Here is a 21,909-nt window from a genome sequence, read left to right as displayed (position 1 = left end):
GTTACACATTTGGAAATGGCTGCACTAAAACTGATCTGAGCAGTGAGCGCTCCAAGCAACAGAGCAGAACAGGCTGCAGACTTTAGATTCACAAGCCTCAGACTGACAAGATTTGTTTGCAGAAACTCCTTGATGCTGCTTTTTCAACAATGCGATGGAGATTCGTTTAGATTGGATATTAAACCACAGAACTCATTCTAATGGCTTTCTAGCATTGGGAAGGGAGGGCAGAAGACGCACTAACTTGGCACTTGGGGGTTTTTGTGGACTTACACCATCAACATTACCCTTTCACTTACTATTAAGTGTAGAAGTCCTTCTTAGTTATAATGCTTAATAGCTAGAATACTTGCTTAAGAAGCCAATTAGTAACTTTCAAGATTTGAACCAAATTAAAAATAAAAATTTTGCAAAGTACACAGAAACCAACAGTTAGTCACAATATATTTTATTGTTTGACCAAGCTGTCCTCAGAGTACGCTAGTTATTACACAAAAACAGCCTCCTAATCAAAATTAATTACTGTGGATTTATATAGCAAGTTTTACTTTTGTAAACAAATACCATGTTTAAATGCATTTTTATATCTATTTCCACACTTTTTTTATCCTCTTCTACTAATGACGATTCGATTCACAGTTTTATATAGTTTTCTTGCTGTACATTAAAGACTGGTAAAACTGCAAATAAGCATTACAACTTGAATTCACAGAAAATATCTTAAATGGCCAATTCTGAAGAGGAGTCTAGAATTCGTTTTGGACATACGTTCTCATTTTTGTAAATACCACTTCACCATCACCTTTTCCCATGTGTTTCTATACCTACCTTTTCTTGAAAATTATGGGCAATAAATGGATAGAAGGCAGGAAAAGGAAACTTCAGATTTTGGGGGGAAGGACCGCATTTCCTAGGAATAAGATGGATGACTTCCACTGTACCTCTTTGGTCATCAAAGGAATAGGAGGAATAACAGATTCTCAGTATAGTTATCAACCTCACGTGTAACATCAGACTGAAGATTTAAATGAACAGTTCAGATTAAAAGGAAAAAAGGCATCTTCATAGATAATCCTCTGATATTTCTAGCATTCTTATGTATTTACCTGTAGTTTTTAAAATAAATTACAAGTATAATAAAAAGAATCCAATGGAAAATTGCTGTATGTTTAAACTACAAGTTGAATAGGCAGGTATTTTAAATATTAAACTCCATTTTCAATTTCAAGTCTTAAGTTTCATTTCTTTTCAGAACTTTTACCTCATTTTTATAACTTTAACAGAATTAAATGTTTTATATTTTCCCTTATGGAAAAAAGAAAGATTTACTAAACTGAAATTACTTTACTATTATCAGGTGAAATTAAACTACTGATTCAACTAAGCTATGTTAACTAAATAGTTTTTAATTCAGGGCAATTTTAAAGGCAATTCCTCCACTAAACATTGAAATAAGTTGTAACAGATTTTGTGAGAAAGTAATTTACCATTTTGAAATTATGGCAGAAATAACATCTGGCTGCAGTGTAGATGTTGAAATACCAAGGGCATCTACCAGCCTTGAAGTTTTTATGGACCATAAATGTGAGAAATTTAAATGACTACTTGTAAGATTATCATTGCACTCCAATTCTCAAATGTCTAAATGAAAGGAAAAAACAGACACCAACGTGTCCAACTGTTCTAAAACATAAAAGACCCTGATGAGGTTTTTATGGGGGAAAAAAAAAGGAAATTTTGTTTCCACTGTCAAATTTATACTATGTATAGACTTTAAATTGGCAAACACCTTAATAGGGATGACACCCCCCACCCCTCCCCTGCAGAAAACAACAGTAAACTACAAAACACGAAAAGGCAAACCAAGTAAAGCATAAGTGATTGTTTTCCATCAGTGTTGGTTATGTTGCCCTCTTGCAAAATGACAGGCAAAATCATACCTGTTTTTACATTTGCACCCACATATGTTACACTGAAAAGGATTTTCATACCCATGACATCCCATATGAATAGTGTAAAGGATATTGTCGGCAAAGTACACATCACAGTGCTGGCAGTGGTGTAGAAGCTGAGGGTCCTGGACCGGCAGGGTTGGAGCCGGAGTGCTTGGCTGACTGTTTCCCATGCTGGGAGTACTCGTGTGAGCACTTGGTTCACTGCTCGGACCTGCCACCGGACTATAGTTCCTCTGACTATGTGATGGCCGAGCTTCAGGGCTAGTGGGAGAGGAGCTCTGAGGAATACTGGCTGACACGGCAGAAACTACTGCTTGAGCAGAGGGCTGCTGCATCATGAAAGGCTTCTCATCAGGGCAGGGAACTACATCAGGGGATGTGGGGTTTTGGTTTTCAGGCGGCAAACTGGACAACTGTCCTGCGAGAGTTGACAGCTGGTTCAAAGGGTTGTCAACCATGAGTTCTTGGGGGTCCCTTGGCAGGCCACCAGCTGGTGTGGTTTTTGCCATACTTTCATAGGAGTCAGTCTGGATATTCGGGATTTCATGGGTAAAGTCATTAAGGTAGTCTGGCTTCTGAACCACCATGGAAGGTGGGCTTAAGTTGATTAGTGCTCGTCTGCTATAGCCCAGATTGCTTGTTTTCTTCTGTAAAACCCCCCACATCTTCTTGCTACTTAAGGAAGACCTAGTACCTTTAATTGGTACCATTTTATGCTTGCGCCTTCGGTGATGGGACAGGTTACTTCGATCACTGCAGCGGAAGGAACACAATTCACATTTATATGGTTTTTCTCCTGTATGGGAACGCATATGGGCTTCCAGATGACGCTCATAAGCAGATGCAAATGGACATAAGTGACATCTATGAGGTTTCTCACCTGTTTAAAAAGAAAAATGGGGGAGAAACTGCAAGAGTAGCTCATTTATGAAAAGTTTCATATTTTGTCCATTCATTAGATTCAGAAATTGATCAAAAAATAAAATGCTTTTCAGAATAACACATTTGCAAAAAATTTATTAAAATTTATTAAGAAACCTGCATATAACAACCTTTATACTATACTGACTAGTGGAATGAATCCCTTTCACAGAAGGGATGGCTAAGGTGACATCTGAGGGTTAGCAGGGTAGCCTGCAACCGTACAGAAACCTTTTCCCTGGTCTGCAAAGGAAACATACTTAGTAAGGATAAAGATAAAAACATTTTATCACTTCATGCTGTCTTCAGCATTAACCTGCCCAACCCGAGAAGCAGACAGATGCTGAGATTATTTAGATTAAGAAGGAAGATGGAGGGCCTCCCTGGTGGCGCAGTGGTTGGGAGTCCGCCTGACGATGCAGGGGATGCGGGTTCGTGCCCCGGTCCGGGAGGGTCCCATGTGCCGCGGAGCGGCTGGGCCCGTGAGCCTGCGCGTCCGGAGCCTGTGCTCCGCGACGGGAGGGGCCGCGGCGGTGAGAGGCCCGCGTACGGCAAAAAAAAAAGAAGGAAGATGGCTAAGGAAAGGGAAGCTGTACAAGGGGCCTCATTTCCTTGTATGCTATATTCTATTGCTGTGTAAAAATGGAGTCACTTCTCCATTTATTCAAACCTTACATCCACCTTCATTTTCAAACTATCACAACTATTCATATGATAGATCAACCTGCCCATAAAGAAATGCCCTCTCCAGCCACCTTTCCGTTACCTGTGTGGATTCTAATGTGTTCAATGAGCCGTGCGGTGCCTTTGCTGGCATAGTTGCAGTACCGACACTTGAGCTTCCCATCAAAGGTCCTTTCAAACCCGTCTACTAACATTCCTGAGTTTTCATCCAGGGAAACTTCAACAGATGGGTGATCAAGTCCATTCTGATCACCATCTGTTCCAGCTATAAACAAAGTATAGCAAAAGAAATTATGCGTCTCAGAATCAACTCAATTTAGCAATTTACTGTTGAGTGGTAGAAAATCTTTCATAAATTGACCGTTTGCTTAGCACGAAAGTTAAATGCACAAAAATCACCGTCTTTCTGAACTGAGGTTAACTTTATACAAAAGCAGCATTCTATTAGGGAGATTTCAAATTACTAACACATAAATTATATCAGTCCTCAACATACTTTTGAGGAAGGTAACAGGGTATGGTATTTATTTGACAGGTAAGGAGACAGGGGGGTAAACAGTGATGGCAGTGACACATGTTTAAGCTTCTAGCCACTTCTACAAACACAATGGGCAATCATGATCATCTCCCAAAATCCTCATCTATTTCATCTAAAACAATTAATGTTGAGTTTTGCAGTTCCACTCAGCTTACACGTATGTTCTAGATTCTGGGTTGCATTTAGGATCTTAAAATTCTAATTAAGCACACATAGGGAAATGTTGTATCTGCTACCTCTGAATGTTATGATCTGTAAGAACTTCAGAGTTAAGAGGTGTTTGGCTGTTTGCTTTTAACCTAATCAAACGACTTCCTTGTATAGATAAAGAAACTGAAGGGGCAAGTGCTCATAATCTGGAAAACCAACAGACGGGGGACTACAACCCTGCTCTCTTGGACCTCAGCCCAGGAATCGTACCCTAAAGTACTAAGAGGGCAATGTCTGTTCCTACAGCTTCGTGGGAAAAGCACTTCTACTCCATCTGCCGGCGGCAGCAGTGCAGGTGCAGACAATTCAAGCCCTTTGCTCTACTGTTTCCTCTATCCTTCACGAGGAGAAGTGACTTTGCTGGTTGGTGCAAGTCCAGCATCCAACAGGCCCGTTGCATTGGAGGCACAGCAAGGCTCAGTGTCCCCACTTCTCCCATTGCTTTCCCAAGCCAGTAACTCCCGAAACAGAACGTGTATACGAAATCACTTGGGGATCGTGTTAAAATACAGCTTCTGATTCAGTAGATTTGGGGTGGCACGTTGACGTTTTGCACCTCTCACAAGCTCCCAGGTGATGCCTGGTCTCCGCTGTTGCTGGTCCCTGGATTACAAGGCCCTAGACCATCTAGGTCAAGGGTCCTGGTCTCTGCTGTTGCTGGTCCCTGGATTATAAGGCCCTAGACCACCTAGGTCAAGGTTTAGCAAATTTTTCCTATAAAGGTCAGATAGCAAATACTTTAGGCTTTGTGGGTCACATGGTCTCTATCCCAGCTACTCAACTCTGCTGTTGTAACTCAAAAACAGCTATAGAAAACAGGTAAACAAGCAAGCATGGCTATGTTTCAATAACTTTATTTATGGATGCTAAAGTTGGAATTTCATATAATTTTCACGTTATGACATTATTTTTCTTTTGTTCCCCCCCCCACCCCAACCATTTAAAAGTGTAGAAACCACTCTTAGCTTGCAGGTCGTGTAAAAACAGCAGTCCAGATGGGGCCCACTGCCTGTAGTTTGCTACCTCCTGAGCTAAGTTCAGAAATAGATTCCAGTCTTGGTGTGGTAAGCAAACCAGTCTATCTACTGTAGGTCAGGTAGAATAGGCTCAAGTAGGTCACTGCTTTCTCTCTTCTGGTTTCTCCTCCTAGGTGGGTATACATGGTTGGCCTTCTCTTCATTTTAAGAGAAGAAACAGAAACCCCTATTTTGTCTCAGGTCTAACCCAGATTTCCTAATGGCCAAACCCCTTATGTAATGAAGCTGGACCCCCTTTTGGTTCCTTGTCTGCTGTTAGCTAACAGAACCGGGAGAATGGGAAGGGAATTTAGAACCCCTAACCTTCCCACAAGACCATAATGCATCTCTGGGCCACGGTAAGCCCTGCTGGAGCTTTACTTTCCCTCAGCAAAAACTTGACATGTTTAAAGAAGGGGAAAAAAACTGCCCATATCTTTCTAGGAAAAATGGAATGATTCACATTAGTGAACAGTAGTGGGCTTCATACTACGGGTAATGACACACAAACACTAATATATTTATAAAAAGTGAATTATGTAATAGTATTAAGATGAGTCTACCTCCCTGAAGAGCCTCTGCTTCTTTGTCCCCACTAACTGATCCAGAAATCATGTTGACATGATGGGTCTGCTGAGTCAGGTATTCCTGGAAATCTTTCACAAAGTCCAAAGGCTCTGGTTTCTTTTCACCCATCTTTGCTTTTGATTTTTTTTTTTTTTTTTTTTTTTTTTTAGTTTACAGTTCGTTATACCTACAGGGGGAAAAAAATGAAATAATTTTACATTATTTAGGGAGATACAGTACATATTAAAACAACAACAGTGACAAAGATTATTATGTGCCAGGCACTACAAAGCAACAGAGAACACAGTCCCCGCCTTTAAGTATCTTATAATCTTCCTGATGAACTAAAGAAACACAAAATGGTGAACAATATATTTAATATTTAAATAAACTGGGATTCAAACTTAGTTTTTAGAGGATAGAAAGAAATTACAAAGAGAGGAAAAAAGAGAAAATAAATTCAGAGGAAAGAAACAGGCATATCAGCAGGGATTATCAATGAATGAGACGGTAGAGAAACCAAGTGGCTCAGTCGGGGCTGTTGCAGAGAATTTGTGGATGACGGACATGGAGCACACCTGCGTGTCCAATCCAGCCGCTACAAGCCACATGTAGCTACTGAGGGCTTAAATGTCGCTAATACAAATGACTTGAGTTTCTTATTTTATTAATTTAAAAGTGAAATAGCTACATGTGGCTAGTGACTATCATTATCAGACAGCAAAGGCTCTTAAAACATAGGGTTCACATGAATGAGTACTCTAGAAGTAGGTGATCTACAACAGGGGGTGGCAAACTTTCTGTAAAAGACCAGACAGTAAATATTTTAGCCTTTGCAGGTCACGTGGTCTCAGCTGCAACCACTCAACTGTCACTATAGCTAAAAGCAGCCACAGACACTATGTAAAGGAATAAGTGTGACCGTGTTCCAATAAAGCTTTACGAAAACAGGAACAGAGCCAGGTTTGGCCTATGGGCTACAGTTTCCTGACCCCTGCCCTAGAAATCCAAATCCCTACCTCTACCACCACCCAGCATCCTACTCATTCTGAGAATAAGGAAAAAAAAAAAAATTAAAGAAAAAAATCCCTGATGCTGATGTACAGAGAATAAGCCTCATGTCAGATTTTGTAGTCATAAACGAAACTGGTCCTCACACAGGTTTATAGCCCAAATTCGCAAATCAAATAACCAAAAAGTTTCCTAGTAAGAACAAGCTGAGGAAGTCTAGCACCTAGGAGACAACAGGTCTTTTTCTTCCAATAAAAATATATTTATGTAAATGTATATGGTCTTCTTAAATATGCCATATGCTAAAAATTTCTTTCCCTAAACCCAACTATTTAATGAGTAATTTACTATCTAAGAAAGTTCTCATCTTTAATAGCCAGTAGTAGGCACTTAAAGCCAATGATTAGTCACTTCTCTGTATATATGCTTACATTTTTCTCAAAGCATAACATACACACAGAAAAGCACATCAATCCTAAAGGTAGAGCTCGGTGAATCATCACAAAATGAACACATCCCTAAAATCAGCACCCATGTCAAGAAACAGAAGGCTACCAGCATCCCAGGAGCCCCCCGTGCACCCTTCCAGTACTAATCCCCACCCCCACCCCCGTGCACCAACAAGGGCTCCACAACCCTGACTTCTGAAATTGCTGGGCCACCAGATATGCATATATTCAGCTTTAGATAATGCCAAATCATTTTTCAAAGTGACTGTACCAATTTACACTCCCACCAGTGGGGGACAAGAGTTTTGTTGCTACACGTCCTCACCAACACTCAGGTATTTTTTGCCTTTTTCATCTTAGCCACCCTGGTGGGTGTACAGTGGTATCACACTGGTTTTAATTTGTATAGCTTGACAATTAATTAAGCTGTGTACTTCAATTATCCACTATAACCTCTATTTCATACCCAGTGAAGTATCTGTTCACGTTCATTTTTCTATTAGGTTGTCCATCTTTTTCTAAGTAATATGTAAGAGTTCGTCTAATATTCTGGATATGGGTTCTTTATTAGATATGTATATGTTAAGTACTTCTCCCACTCTGTGGTTGCCACCTTTTCATTTTCTTAATGGTAACTTTTGATGAACCGACATTCTTAATATAGTCCAATTTACCCATTCCCCCCCACCCCGCCCTTTACAGTTAGTTGTTGGTGTCCTTGCCTATATTTTACATGAAGGTGTTCTTCTGTATTTTCTTCTAAAAATTTTATTACTTTTTTTACCTTTCATATTTTTATCTGGAATTGAGCTTTGTGTATGGTGAAGTAAGAATCAAAATATACTTTTTTCCCCAAGGAGACATCCAACTGTCCTAACAACATGCATTTAATAGACCAGCCTTTCTCCACTAGACTCTTTTATCACCTTTCTAAATCAGGTGATTATATATGTGATTCTACTTCTGGATTCTCTATTCTGTTCCACTGGTCTATTTTTGTCTATCCTCACACTAACACCACACAGTCTTAATAATAAAAATCTTAATATCTCAGTAATTTAAGTCCACCAGTTGTTTTTCTTCTTCAAGAATATTTGGACTACTCTGGGTCCTTTTCAGCCTAAGTTTTTCAGCGGCAAGAAATGTGGAGCTGTGGAAATGAGATAAAAGCACATTTTCTAATTAACAAAAGCTTGATCAACATTTTAAGAACTAAGACTTCTATTTTAATTGACTTAACTAGAAATCTACTGGAAACAGACTACCTTGACTGTGTTGCTACTATAGATCACTGAACTGTATAACAATTAGTTCCTTATTAGGATCTAATAAGGAACACAGGACTAGTTTTGGTTTCCCTTGTTTACTGGCCCCAAACTGATATATTTTACTTTCGTATTTGTCTTCCTCTCTTCTTCATTTAATTTGTTCTTTACTCTGAACACATTTAGCCAAATAAGAACCTGCAGGTGACCAAATTCTCACTTTTCTTGATGCAACATGTACGAATAGTTCCTTTCCTCCCTTCTTAGAAGATGCCTAGGGGTTTATTATTATTACTATCTCTTTTCACTGTTTTCTAGAAAGTTGAAGCTACTGAAAATCTGTCCTCTGGATCAACAGAATATTATGGTATTAGGTCAAACTTACTAGCTTAAAGACTCTGAACAGGGTCTTCTCTAGCCTTAGTTTCCTACTTTGTAAAATGAGATAATAATACCAGATTGCAGTGCTGTTTTAAGTTTTACAAGTAAGTGTAAAGTATCTCACAAGATGTGTAGTTTATGGCATGTTCTCAGACGACAGTACCTATTTCTGCAGCCAAAAATGGTTATACCTTGGATTAAGAAATTCCTCACTGTCCCAGATTCCAAGTGTCTTATGCTACCACTGTATATATCTCTTTTTTAGTTACAATGAAACAAACATGGTCCACCTTAGTCTCAATTATTCATATATCCCAATTTGCAATTTCCCAAATCAATTTACAATTTCCCAAAACTCATCTCTTCTTATTTCACTCTTTTAGGCCACCTCTTTAAATCACTTGCTTTAGTCTGGCTCTGCTTTCTCAATCTTAAGGATCACTGCTGGTTTCTGAACACGTCTGTTTCAGCTGCTTTTTTCCCATCTTACCTTGTTGACTTGAACTGCTCTTCTGTTTCCTAATCACTGATTAGTATTTGTTTTATGACTATACTTGATTCTGCTGATTATTTGTCCTTTAAAATTTGCCCTCTGGTTAGGGGGAAAAAAAGTGAGCCAGTCGGCTCCAATGAAAAAGATTATCAAGAATAAGATTAAAAAATAATCCAAAATAAGATTATATCTCAATAAAACTGAAAAAGAAACCCCACACCTCAAAACATACAGGGATGGGGAGCAATGTAAAAGTATACATAAAAAGGTAAGAAATATAGCAGATAAAGATGAAGAATGAATTCCAAAAAGACAGAGAAAATAAAGACAAATACTTTTTAAAAAAAGATCAAGAAATTTCCAGAATTAAAGATTTCTTTTAATTCCATCTGAAAGGGTTCACAGAGTGCAAAATAGAATATATAACAATAAATAACACTTAGACACATTATTGTGAAATTTTAAAATCTCAAGGACAAAGAGAATAATATGAAACTTTCTAGTGAGGAAGAGCAGCCCACCCACATAGGAAAAGCAATCAGATATTGAGTATCAATGGCAACACGGGGTGCAAGGAAACAACAGAGCAGTTATTTACTCCAACTTAGAATGTTTTCACTTCCTCAAGCTGCTACAGGCTAGCTTCCAAAAATCTACATCACCATTAATGGAGAAAATTTAGATGCATTCCCTTTAGAATCAAGAAGGCAAGCATGCTTGCATCACTACAGCTCTTCAACACAGTACTGAAGCAGGTAAAGACCCCACAATATAAAAAGGAAAAAAGTAATAAAAGGTGTAAGGACAGGGAGATACCTGTCCCCCCACCCCCCCCCCAAAAGAAAAGAGTAAGATCTGGGAAGTTGTTTCTTAAATTGTAAATGCTGTAAGGCCCTACAGATTGTCTGTGTTCTAATTATAAAAGCTATATAATTTAGAAAGAAATCCTGGTATTTCATTGCAACTCTGCATCACCTCTTGCCAATCAGTTCACATGAAAACTGATGTTGCCACTGGAAAATATCTGAACATACTTTGATAGGCTTCAATAAGCAAGATCAATCTTACCAAATCCTGATTAGAAAGCATAACACTGCTAAGGTACATGTGATAATGCAGAAAAAAAAGGCACAGGACTGCCATGAAGAAGAAAATGATATTTTTATACATGCATCTCAAGTTTTAAGAACTCAAATAAGCCTAATCACAGAGAACGACTGGCATATTTTGACAGTCTTGGCTATTATCACATTGTCACATTGTAAGTTTCACTGTGCTCCCCGCCAAAAATTGTATGCTGATTTTCAATCAAAATGCATGATGGACTTAAAAAAACAACAACAATAAAGGATGCCAATGAAAAAAGGGAAGATAACATTGTAAACTTGAGAGAAACTCTATTCTTAAGAATTTTAAATATATTGATATGGTTTATAGTTGTAGACATTCTGCAATGATTTAAAATTTGTCTTCCCATCCCTAAGCATTTTTGTGCCCACTTGACCTATATCACCTCCCCACCATGCAGCATTACAGGCCCTTGCAGAGCTCTAGTCTGCACAACAGATGAGTATGCATGAAAGATGCCTAAATCCGGATGGACTCTATGATTCAAACCCCAGCTTTCTCCATCTCAAGTCAGTATTTCTAAGCACAATAAATAGAAAAAGAATAATTCTGAAACTACAGAAGACTACTCTTGATATCAAAAAAAAAAAGTTTTGCATCCAAACCATCTTCCTGTCTTTAATAAAGTAATCATCAGTCTTAGGACCAAATGTTTAATCTAAGAACTCCATAAATTAACTGGTATCTGGAGATGCATCTAAGACAGTGATAAATTTTAAAACCTTTGTGAATGTAACATAAAAATCTACGTTAGGAATCAGCAAACGATAATGCTCTCATTCCCGTACTTTATGATTATCATTTCTTATGATACAGCAAAATTTCGGAGTCCTCCCTGTGACCCCTCTGATTAAAGTTAAGTTGGTATGGTATTCCATGGGGTATAGATACATGTGTATAAAGAAACTGGCTAGAATGCACCTAAATTATTTTTATGCCAATAGCTCTCCCAAACTATCCATTCAAAACTCACAAATAAGGTTCTTAGAAAACAACCAGAGACCACTCATGCTAGTGAAGGAAAGAAGCAGTTGAGGAATAAGCTTTGATATCCCCAAAGAACACAAAAACTTCTTTACCTTTAAGCAGGTAACTTAAACTGTTCTTGACCTTCCTTGGGTTCTGATATTCAAGTCCTCTGATCTTCAGTCTCATAAAAGGGAAGTTGTCCATCAATACACACACAACCAACCCCTCTTAACCAGGGGCAAACAATGTAAAGCAGCGGCATCATGATGCAAATTAGAAGACAACCACAACTATGAAATAGAGGTGATATAAGAACCAGAAAGGGCTCTTTAACCTACCCTCCTCCCAAACTCTAGATTTTGAGAACAACATGATTAGGCAATAGTAGGATCTATTTTATTCATCTACCATTTCTGGTAGGGTTATTAAACATAAGGTAACTAACAACTAATTTCCTTATACAGTAACTTAATTTGGGGTTTAGGCAGGCCTATACACATTAAGTGACTGCAGTTCTATTGAATGTGTTTACTTTTATAGCTTAATAATCATGGTCACCGAAAGATTTACTCTGCCATAGAATACATATCAATGGAGAAGTCTAACAAATGAGGTTTCGTTTGTACAGAGAATAACATGGACTTCAAAAAGAATTAGAACACATTTCCTCTGATTACATAACCATCAAAAAAAAAACAATTCTCTGAAGGCAAAAAGGGACATTATGAGGTGCTGAGAAATCAGAAAACATAATATAAAAGTAAAACTTAAATAAATACAAGCTGGGAAAAATAAAAAAGAGGAGTTACACAATCTAACCTTTTCACCCCAAATCAGTTCCTCCTTTTTCTTGCCACTCCAACATGGATGAAATGTAGAGTAATCGAAATTTACTCTGGAGATACACCAAAGGACTCCAAAAGGCCATGGAGGGAATTTCAACTAAAATTGAAAAGCCATACAGAGGTCTGCAAAGAAAAATACACCACAAGTCAAAACCTTTGTGACAAAAAATTAGGATCTACGGGTTTAATAAGCTAATAAAATAACTTGTGCCAATTTTACCACTACCAGAAAAGAAAACTAAGCTAACAGACAAACAACAAAGCAGCAGGTTCACTTCAGCAAAAGCTCCAAATAATCACCAAAGAGTAACATGCATCAGTGCGACTATCCTTTTTTTTCCACTGGTGGATTTCATTTTTTGGCAAAAATGTTACTGTCTTTCCAAATTAAGTTATTAACTTCATTTGTTCGTAGTACACTTCTAAAAGGCTCAGGGGCTCAGGCTTAGTACTGCTGAACAGCTACAATTGCATAAAAACAAGGTACTAGCCTAGCCCCACAGGGAAACATTTGTGAGAAAAGGTTTAGAAAAGAAAACCCACCAGGCACGCCCAATAACAGCACATCTGATTCCCATCTTTATTATCCTCTCTATCGCAACTCAAAACACTTAGGGTTTTCTTGGGAAACACTTGGGACCCCTGGGGGCAAAAAACACAAAAAGTCTCAATTCGCTGTAACAAACTCCCAAACTTGTATTAACCTGTAGCTGTGTTGAATGCACAACATAAACCAAAATTAAACGGGATTTGTAAAATTGTTAGTCCAGACGTTTAAAAAGTTGTTCTAAGGAAGTTGTGTTTCTTCCAAACTGAAGTTCTGTAGAGCTCACCATTTAAAACGGCTTTACTTCTTCTCCCACTTGTCACTCCTCTTCGGGCCTAAACAGCACACTAAGGGGACACTAAATGGGCCACGTGGTTAGTGGCAGCTAGAACCGGTTTAACTTCTATTTAGATTCAATTTACCGAGCACTTACTAGATGCATGGCTCGACTACTCGCACGCCGGACAGTTTATTAAAAGACTTAAATCCTGCACGAACCTGAACAGTTCTTCGCTGCAAAATCGTCCCCAAACCTCACATCTCCCCCAAAATTAAGAGTGCACAAGCAGTAGAAACGGATCTAGGAAGGACCGTCAGATAAAAGACGGAGGCTTTAAAAAGTCCTCCCAACGAACAGCCCGGAACTGGCGTCGGGGCGGCATCCTCACCAGGATTCGGAACACCTAGGAGACGCGCACCTCGGCTGATCCCCTGGCCCCGGGAGCCGGTGAAGACGCAAACCTCGGGGCGCCCCCACCACCACGACCACCTGTCAGAGCGAGAGGCAGCTCCCTACCCAGGAGCCGCCAAGCCCCTGCCAGACGGCGACGCCACCGCAGGGACCGCTCGCTTCCTCGGGGCTCCTGCGGCCAGACACCGCAACCTCCGCGCTCGGGCCAGGAAGGTCCTGGATCGTGACCCCCGCCGACCAACCGACCACGCCCGCCCCTTCCCTGAGGCTGAGTTCAGGGCGGAGTCAGCCCGTCGCGAGCACCCCGCTCTCTCCGCCCGCCGCTCCTTCTTAACCGCTCTCCTCCTTAACCGCTCTCCTCAGCCGTGTAACCGCCGTCCGAGCCGGTAACCAGCTACTTACCTCCTGACAGCCGCACCGAGTAACCCCTTCCGCCTTGTTCAACGCCGCTACTGTCGCCGTCGCCGTCGCCCCCGCCGTCGTCGTCACCGCCGCCATGTTTGTTGTGTCTCCTGTTCACTTACCGCCCAATGGCCTTTCCTAACTCTCGCGTGAGCAGGGAGAAAGCGGAGAGGGAGCTGTTTGTCTCTCTCGGCCTTCCGTAAGGGCTAGGGGGCGGGACGAGGGAGTGTGTGGGCGGGGCTCTGGCTCCACCCGCCCCCAGGCATTGGTGTGCGGCCTGGAGGCGCGCCAGAGCTGCTTCCCGGGATCCTTGACGGCGCTTTTCCTGGGCCGCAGATGGAGGGAGCCACAGTTCGGCTGCTGCGCGGCGGCGCGCTGGTGAGTGCGCTCGCAGCGGGCGTCTTGGGGGCCCCGGATGACCTTGGCCCCGGCAGCGGGGTCTTCCCCTGACGGAACCCGCGCTTCCCTCCCTCCGCCGGGTCTCTCTCAGACCCCTCACCGCGGGCCGGCCACTACCCCGACCCCTCTCCAGGCCTCTAGCCGAGCCGGCCTCAGTTTCTGTAAGGAGGGCTGGGAGTGGCAGCTGGTGAGAAGGGGGCTAGGGGCTGGTCTAGAAGCTTCTTTGACGGAGCAATCACCTTGCATGGAGTCGGAGAGACACAGCTGCAAGATATCTTTTGCAGGCCACTGGGTCCTGAAAGCTACCGAGTCTTGAATCTTTGGAGGCATTTGGTAGAGATGTCATTTCTCTGATGTCGCTTTTCCCCAATGATTACATTTCACCGCCCAACCCTTCACCAAAAAGATTGTTGAAATACGAGCACAGTCTCATTCTGTGCATTGTTCGCCCGTCCTCCATTCCTCCGCCCTGCTCCAAAGATAGGAAGGGACCTCGGACTTGGTTGGAGTTACCGGCCAGAAAGACAATTTCCTCTGCCCCTCATCTCACAGCTGGGACATTACATCTTGCATGGTTAGGCTCACCGTAGCACTGGGGAACCCTTTCCTGTCTCACTTCTTAGAACTTGAACTGAAACCTGCCTCCCGGGAATATCCAGTTGTACCTAATTCTGCTCTCCGGACCTGCAAAAACTGTTAATTCTTGCACAGCTCTTGGCGTCGGGTTCTCATTACACTGAACATTCAGCCCTTCATCTTATGGCATGCTTTCCAGAACTGTCGCATATTTGAATACATTCCCCTTTGTCGGTACACTTTATGGGAATTTTCCCACTGCTGGTTGTTTGCTTTTTATATTTATTTGCATTTCTCTTTGATGAGTTAAAGGCTCTTTGCTGTTTTAGTCTGATGCCCAGTGGCAAGGTTCTTTTTGTTTCATTAGAGATAATTAATTTAGAGATAACTAATGTTGTTTGACTCTTTTACAGGCTTGGGGCATTAAGGAAATTAGTAAAATCATATTAGTGTATTGTTGCAAAGAAATACGTTTTTATGATTACTCTTTAATACTATTTTATAACTGTTGTGTAATAGTTTAGCAAAGAAAGTCCCCCGTATTTCACAATTTTGAGTCCCTCTTGTTCTAGAGCCAGCATTTATTGACCACATACTGTGTGGCAGGCATGTGTTCGGTGCCCCACCTGTATCATATCATTTAATTCTCACAACCATTCTAAAAAGTAGTTTAATCTTTCAGATGCAGAGACTCACGCTGAAAAAGATTAAGTAAGTGACTTGCTCAAGGTCACTCAACTAGAAAGTGTTAAAGCTGGTGTTCTAACTCTGGTCTGTTTCTAAATTTCACCTTCATGCACTCCTGCCTCCCCTTCCTCAGAGATATCGAAGACCTGTTGTTTGGAATTTTTGGTTTTATTGTGGCTTTCAGTCTTGCTTAGCTTTTAGACCTCTTTTGCATAAGTTAGCGAATGTGATTGATGGCATGTTGCCTATAGCACAGTGGTTTAGAGCATGAGTTCTGCAGGCTAATTGCTCAGGTGTGAACCCTGGCTCTGTCACTTCCTACTAGTATAATCATGGGCAGCTTACTTAACCACTTTTGGGTCTTAGTTTCTTGATCTGTAAAATGGGGAGAATAATAGTACATATACCATGGGGTCGTTGTGAAGGTTAAATTAATTCATATGTAGGTATGAATCACTTAAAATAGTGCCCAGCATAGAGTCAGCTGTCATTAAACGTTAGCTTATTATTGCCATGCATGAGATATTGCCAGTGCTAAATAAATAGCTTGGACAGGTATGCCTACAGGAGGTGGGGCTTGAACTGAGCGTCAAAAGAAGGGATGTCTTAGGTTTAGGTAAAGCCGCAGAGGAATGAAGATTCCAGGCCAAGGGTTGTATAAGCACAGGTGTAGAGGTAGGAGTATACTCTGCTTGTTTGAGGAATAATTATGCCAGGATAGCTGATGTGATACGTTTGCAGAGGATTGGAATGAATTCAGCTGGCAAGACCCTGTCATGTTCAGGGGTTAGGTCCGTACTTGTTCTTATAACAGTGCGTGTAGCCCAAACAGTGTTGCCCACAGTCACGCATAACAAACCTTTTGTTTACTAAAACACAATCATTTATAATGTTATTACTCATCAGTACAGAAATGACAGTGTTTCTTTATAATTTGTTTACCATCCTTCTTTCTCTCTGGTGCCAGGAAGACTAACTATAAACATCTTCTCTGGCAGCTGTAAGATTCTCTCTCCTTTCTCTCAGGATCCTCGAATACTAACCCTATCTTGGGCTCCATTTGTCTTGATTCCTTTTTTCCTAAGTGCTAGACCAGGGTTTCTCAATTTTGGCACTGTTGATATTTGAGGCCAAATAATTCTCAATTGTGGGAGGCTGTCCTGTGCACTGTAGGATGTTTAGCACCCCGGAGCTGTGACAACCAAAGGCAAAATTGCCCCTGATTGAGTACCGCTGGTGTAGACCTGTACTATTGTGTGCTCCAGAAGGGTGGGAAGAACGGACCATTCTCCTTACAACCTGGTAAAAAGCTCTCAACCTATTTCCTGTGCCCAGTTTGTTGACTATACGAATTGATCTTCAAGATTCCAACAGGAGCAGTTGAGATTCTGAGGTGCTGTCTGCCAAAGAGTTTTACAAGCTAAATGGTCAGTAGCTTGCAGAAGGAACTCAAAAGCACAGATACCACTTAGACCCATTTCAAACGTTCACCTGTGGTGTAATGAGGCCCTCAGCTAGGGCGGTACCAGTGACGGTTAGCGAGGAAGATACATTAATAAAGACTTGAGAAGAGCTGATAATTACCTTGAGATGGAAGAATTAGATGAACTCCACATTTTCTAAATGGAGTGGCTTAGTGATGGGCAAAGATTGGGATGTCTGGAGGAAACGTAGTTTAGGGGGAACAGAAGGAAAATTAATTAATTCTCTTTTAGACTTTAAAAAGTGTCAGTAAAATGTACCCCTGGAGAGTTTTGGAAGCTGGGCAGGAGGAGGATCCGGAGACCAGCAGAAAAATAAGAGCTAGAGAAGTAGGAGACAGGCAAAGCCACAGATGAGTGGTGGGGCGTCTGAGGGAATGGAAGCACCGGAGGGTTCAAGTCAGCCTTTGGAGTACATTACAGACCATTCTGGGTACATGTTGAAGAAAGACAAAGCAAAAGGAGAATAAATGTAGGATATCAGAGGAGGCTTTGTGACAAACATGCTTTATTCAGAATTGGAGCAAAAGAGGGAGAGGGATATTTCAGTCCTGTCCTAAGAGCAAACGTACAAGCAGAGTTTGTGCCATGTAAAGGAAACAACCCAAGGAAAGCTGAGGCAAGTGTTTTTTTGAGAAGTTCAAAATACAGCCCCCCTAACCCAGGGTCAATTTATGGAGATACGGATTGAAAATTGAGGCAGCGAGTGAACTTGGTCCATTGAACCATGAAGAACTGCCTGAGGTTCTAGTGCTCCCTTGACTCAGTTTGGTATTCATCTGGGGCACTGGAATATGCCACACCTGGTCTGGAACTCAGGTGTCCTTACTTCTATCTTAACTGTTCTTTCTGCTACCAGCCTGGTTTCCCTGAAAAGGAGGGTGGGTCAAAGAAATTCCCAGTACCTGGTAAGGTATTGGACCGAAGTTAATTGCACAATTAAAAAAAAAAAGTTCATTAATAATCCTGTCTTTTAAGATTCCTCTGGAAATAAAGGGAAGTTAGTCTCTGGTTTCGTTTTTGTACACTGGCAGTTTGGGAAAGGGAACTTGCTGACTTGGCTAAGGTCACACGGAAGGCAAACAGGTCTCCTTTATGCTGGTTCCTGGCACTGTGCCCTGTCTTGGTTTATTTAGCCCACTCCTGAGGCAGTCTGCTCTTCTAGAAGGTGGTGATATTGTTAGGAACTACTGGTGCTGGGATGAGGAGCCTGAGGCTAATGGAAGGGAAAGGTCACCTGTTTAGGAGTTTTCGAGAACACCTGAGAACAGAAGCTACTGTTTCGGGAGAAAGCAAGCAGGGACTAGAGAGATTCTGGTGCCAAAGTTTTGGCTCGGGCATATGAAAACAGAAACGATCAACCTTTTGGGGGCGGGGGGCGGGGGGGGGCTGTGTTGGGTCTTCGTTGCTGAACACGGGCTTTCTCTAGTTTCAGCGAGCGGGGGCTACTCTTGGTTGCGGTGCACAATCTTATTGCGGTGGCTTCTCGTTGTGGAGCACGGGATCTAGGCACGCAGGCTTCAGTAGTTGTGGCTTGCAGGCTCTACAGCGCAGGCTCAGTAGTTGTGGCTCGTGGGCTCTAGAGCGCAGCCTCAGTAGTTGTGGCTCGTGGGCTCTAGAGCGCAGGCTCAGTAGTTGTGGTGCACAGGCTTAGTTGCTCCGCGTCTTATGGGATCTTCCTGGACCAGGGCTTGAACCCGTGTTCCCTGCATTGGCAGGCGGATTCTTAACCACTGCACCACCAGGGAAGTCCCAGGATCAAATTTTAAAATCTAAAGTCAGGTATGCAGTACTTAAGTCAGATCTTAAAATGGACATCCCAGGTTTAGTCAGAATTCAGTAAAGTTTTGCTTAGTAGAAGACTGGGAGTCCTTGAACTATTAGGGCATAGGGAAAAAAGCGTTGCATCATTTACTGAACAAAAGAACATATAAACCCTGGAGGATAAAACAGCATTAATAAGTATAGGGGAGGAAAACTTCCCCTTTTCCCTTCTAGGTTCTTTAGCTGGTCTAATAATTAAATTGGCATGACAGATTAACAGGAGAAAAACACATTTTGTACCTAAAGGAGCTCATAAAAAATATGAGACTCAAAAAAGTGACCAAAACCTGCAGCGTTTATGCTCTTTAGACAAGGAAACGGTACATTTGTGAAGAATTGACAAGAAAAAGAGGTTTGGGCTGGGGGTAGCTAGTTAGTGAAGAAGTAACAAGCTTTGTTTATACAGCCTTCTCTGCCCTCAATTCCCTGTCTCTGGTGATGAGGATGCCTTCTACCCTCCTGGTACAGGGAGAGTGCCTTTCACAGGGGAGATTATTTCCTGTTTTCAGGGGGGACAGAGGAGGTCAGTAGCTTTCTTGCACTGCTATTTCTTAAGTATCTTTAATTCAAAACGATCAGTGTGGGGACTTCCCTGATGGCGCAGTGTTTAAGAATCCGTCTGCCAACGCAGGGGACTTGGGTTCGAGCCCTGGTCCAGGAAGATCCCACGTGCCACGGAGCAACTAAGCCCGTGCGCCACAACTACTGAGCCTGCGCTCTGGAGCCCACGCGCCACAGCTACCAAAGCCTGCGTGCCTAGAGCCTGTGCTCTGCAACAAGAGAAACCACCACAATGAGAAGCCCTCACACCGCAATGAGGAGTAGCCCCCGCTCCCTGCAACTAGAGAGAAAGCCCGCAGTCAGATAAGAAGACTTTTTTCTGCATCTGTTGAATCTCAAATGTCTTCGGCTTGGAATAATCTTTATTGGAATCTGAGGTTCCATGTGGGTCCTCATACCATGATAGGGACATGCCATGGTTGCTTAACCATTCACCTGTTGAAAGACATCCAGATTGTTTCCAGTTTTTGACTATTGTGAATAAAGCTGCCATGAACATTTGTGTGCAGGTTTTTATTTGAACTTAAGCTTTCGTTTCTCTAGGATAATACCCAAGAGTACAATTACTGGGTCATATGATAACTGCATTTTTATAGGAAACCACGAAACTGTTTTCCAACATGACCCCCTACCATTTTACATTCCTGTCAGCAGTGTAGGAGAGATCCAGTTTCTCCTCATCCTTGCTGGCAGTTGGTATTGTCAGTAATTTTTTTATTTTAGCCATTCTGATAGGTGTGTAATTATATCTCACTGTTAATTTAATTTTAAAATATTCTTTAGTTTCCAGCAACTTGGAGAATGGTTATTTGAGGTAAAAGATCCTTCTTTGAGTATCTTACTGTTAAAACAACAAAATTCAGCTGAATAAATTTTAAAGATTTTATTGGCTTTGTTCAGCAGTTCATGAATTGGGTAGCATTCCATCTAGTAAACAAAAGGAAGCTCGAAAGAGCTATACAAAATAAAAGACTTATAGGCAGGAGGGGGTGGGACTAGGAAGTTGCTAGCAGAGAGAAGATTGCGGCAAAGTCACCTTCCTTTAGGGGACAGCAGGGTCTGTCAAGCAGATGACCTCACTAGTGCTGACCAGGTAATTCCAGATTGACTGGTCTAAGATTCCACTCCTGGGAGGAGTTGAGACTAATTAATTTAGGTATTAAGTCTGGTTTGGTGATGTGGGCTTAGCGCAAGTGATTCCATTTGGGGCCTGTTGTCTTTGTTTTTTTAACATTTCACATTTAATTATAACGTAATAGTATTTTACCTTTCCTTGATCTGTAAAGTTGCTTCATTGCAAGAGGACATTAAAAATACCATCAAAATGTGCTTACCAAGAGTGAGCACTCTAATTATCTAGCTCTGGAATCATCATATGAGCTTTTTGGACTTCTTAAGTCAAAAAGGACTTAGAAGAAAAATTTTGTTCATGCATCTGTTATCTTTAGCCTACATAAAAACTCAGATTAAATGTAAAAATAGAATGCATAAAATTCTAAAAATAAACATGGGTAAATCCCTTTATTAGAGTAAGGAAGGTCATCCTAATTTAAAGCCGTCAATCAAAGAAAGGTTGATACTTTTGACAACATAAACATCAAAACCTTTTGCATGACAAAACAAAAAAACTATACGCAAAATCAAAAGACAGATGACGAAGCGGTAGAAAAAAATTTGCAGCTCCTCTGTCAACTTAAAGAAAAATGCACAACATGAGAGTTGTGAGTTCAGGGACTCAAACTGAGGACTAAACCTGGGAGACAGCCTCCCAGTAAGTAGCTCAACACAAACTGCTACAAAAAGGTAGGGGAGGAGCCAGCATATATAGGAAGATTTCGGCTGGGAAAGACATGCAGTCAAGCATACATCTTGATAAAAGACTAATACTAATCACAAGGAACAAATATCTCAAGTTAATGATTTTAGTGCTTTTTTTTTTATGCACAGGAAGAATCTGGGGTCATTGAAATTCTTCCTGAGATAATATATCCATCTAGGGACCCTTTTGTAGAAAGCACAGAGTGCTTCATTGAGCCTGCAGGTTTTAAAAAAAGTCTGAATTACGTTTAGGGTACACTGTTGGTGGGAGACTGCAGTGGGTTGCGACTTTACCCTCATATAACTGGATGATGAGGGAAGCTCTTTGTGTTCTGCTCACACCTGTCACCAAAGAGCTAACTTCCTTAATTTATATTGAGCTCCTAGAAATCAATAGGAAAAAAAAGAAAAACTGAATAGGAAAATGAGCACAGGACATGAATAAACAAAAACAGAATTAGACATGGTTCTTAAATGTATGAAAAGGGGTG

At 41.3% G+C, this 21,909-nt stretch overlaps 3 protein-coding genes across 8 annotated transcripts in view; 2 read left to right on the top strand and 1 right to left on the bottom strand.

Moving 5' to 3' along the window:
• Window positions 1–4,706, top strand: part of PSTK (phosphoseryl-tRNA kinase) — a 30,072-nt gene extending 25,366 nt beyond the window's left edge. The window contains exon 7 of the mRNA XM_081228240.1: window positions 4,423–4,706. Within this exon, the coding sequence (XP_081084366.1) occupies window positions 4,423–4,523 (101 nt within the window). The 3' untranslated portion in view covers window positions 4,524–4,706. The remainder of the gene's footprint in view (window positions 1–4,422) is intronic.
• IKZF5 (IKAROS family zinc finger 5) lies at window positions 202–14,190 on the bottom strand. Of its 4 annotated transcripts, none has more exons than XM_081228219.1 (6): window positions 14,073–14,182; window positions 13,266–13,337; window positions 12,407–12,555; window positions 5,888–6,078; window positions 3,643–3,825; window positions 202–2,835 (listed from the first exon to the last, which is right to left on the bottom strand). In XM_081228219.1, exons 4-6 carry the CDS (start codon window positions 6,018–6,020, stop codon window positions 1,892–1,894), a joined length of 1,260 nt encoding a protein of 419 aa, XP_081084345.1. In that variant the 5' UTR covers window positions 6,021–6,078; window positions 12,407–12,555; window positions 13,266–13,337; window positions 14,073–14,182; the 3' UTR covers window positions 202–1,891. The 4 variants fall into 4 exon arrangements, with proteins under 4 accessions (XP_081084345.1, XP_081084346.1, XP_081084344.1 ...); XM_081228220.1 differs by lacking the exon at window positions 13,266–13,337 and adding an exon at window positions 12,976–13,074 and having other exon boundaries at window positions 14,073–14,181; XM_081228218.1 differs by lacking the exon at window positions 13,266–13,337 and having other exon boundaries at window positions 14,073–14,190.
• A 155-nt stretch (window positions 14,191–14,345) lies between these two features.
• The window catches only part of ACADSB (acyl-CoA dehydrogenase short/branched chain), a 38,861-nt gene continuing 31,297 nt past the window's right edge, over window positions 14,346–21,909 (top strand). For all 3 annotated transcript variants that reach the window (XM_081228189.1, XM_081228188.1, XM_081228187.1), the window contains exon 1: window positions 14,346–14,450. In XM_081228189.1, coding sequence (XP_081084315.1) covers window positions 14,409–14,450 — 42 coding nt within the window. In that variant the 5' untranslated portion in view covers window positions 14,346–14,408. The remainder of the gene's footprint in view (window positions 14,451–21,909) is intronic.

Source organism: Mesoplodon bidens, assembly GCF_964165515.1.
Source record: "Mesoplodon bidens genome assembly, chromosome: 1".
NCBI lineage: Eukaryota > Metazoa > Chordata > Mammalia > Artiodactyla > Ziphiidae > Mesoplodon > Mesoplodon bidens.
This window is presented reverse-complemented; position numbering and strand designations above follow the sequence as displayed.

Bases quoted from the DNA above. Each gene is read 5' to 3' on its own strand.
- IKZF5 (XM_081228218.1), bottom strand. From the start codon at position 6,020: ATGGGTGAAAAGAAACCAGAGCCTTTGGACTTTGTGAAAGATTTCCAG. The intron at 3,826-5,887 runs GTAGACTCATCT...CTTTGTTTATAG, and splicing joins AGCAGAGGCTCTTCAGGGAG to CTGGAACAGATGGTGATCAG. The intron at 2,836-3,642 runs GTAACGGAAAGG...CTTTTTAAACAG, and splicing joins ACACATTAGAATCCACACAG to GTGAGAAACCTCATAGATGT.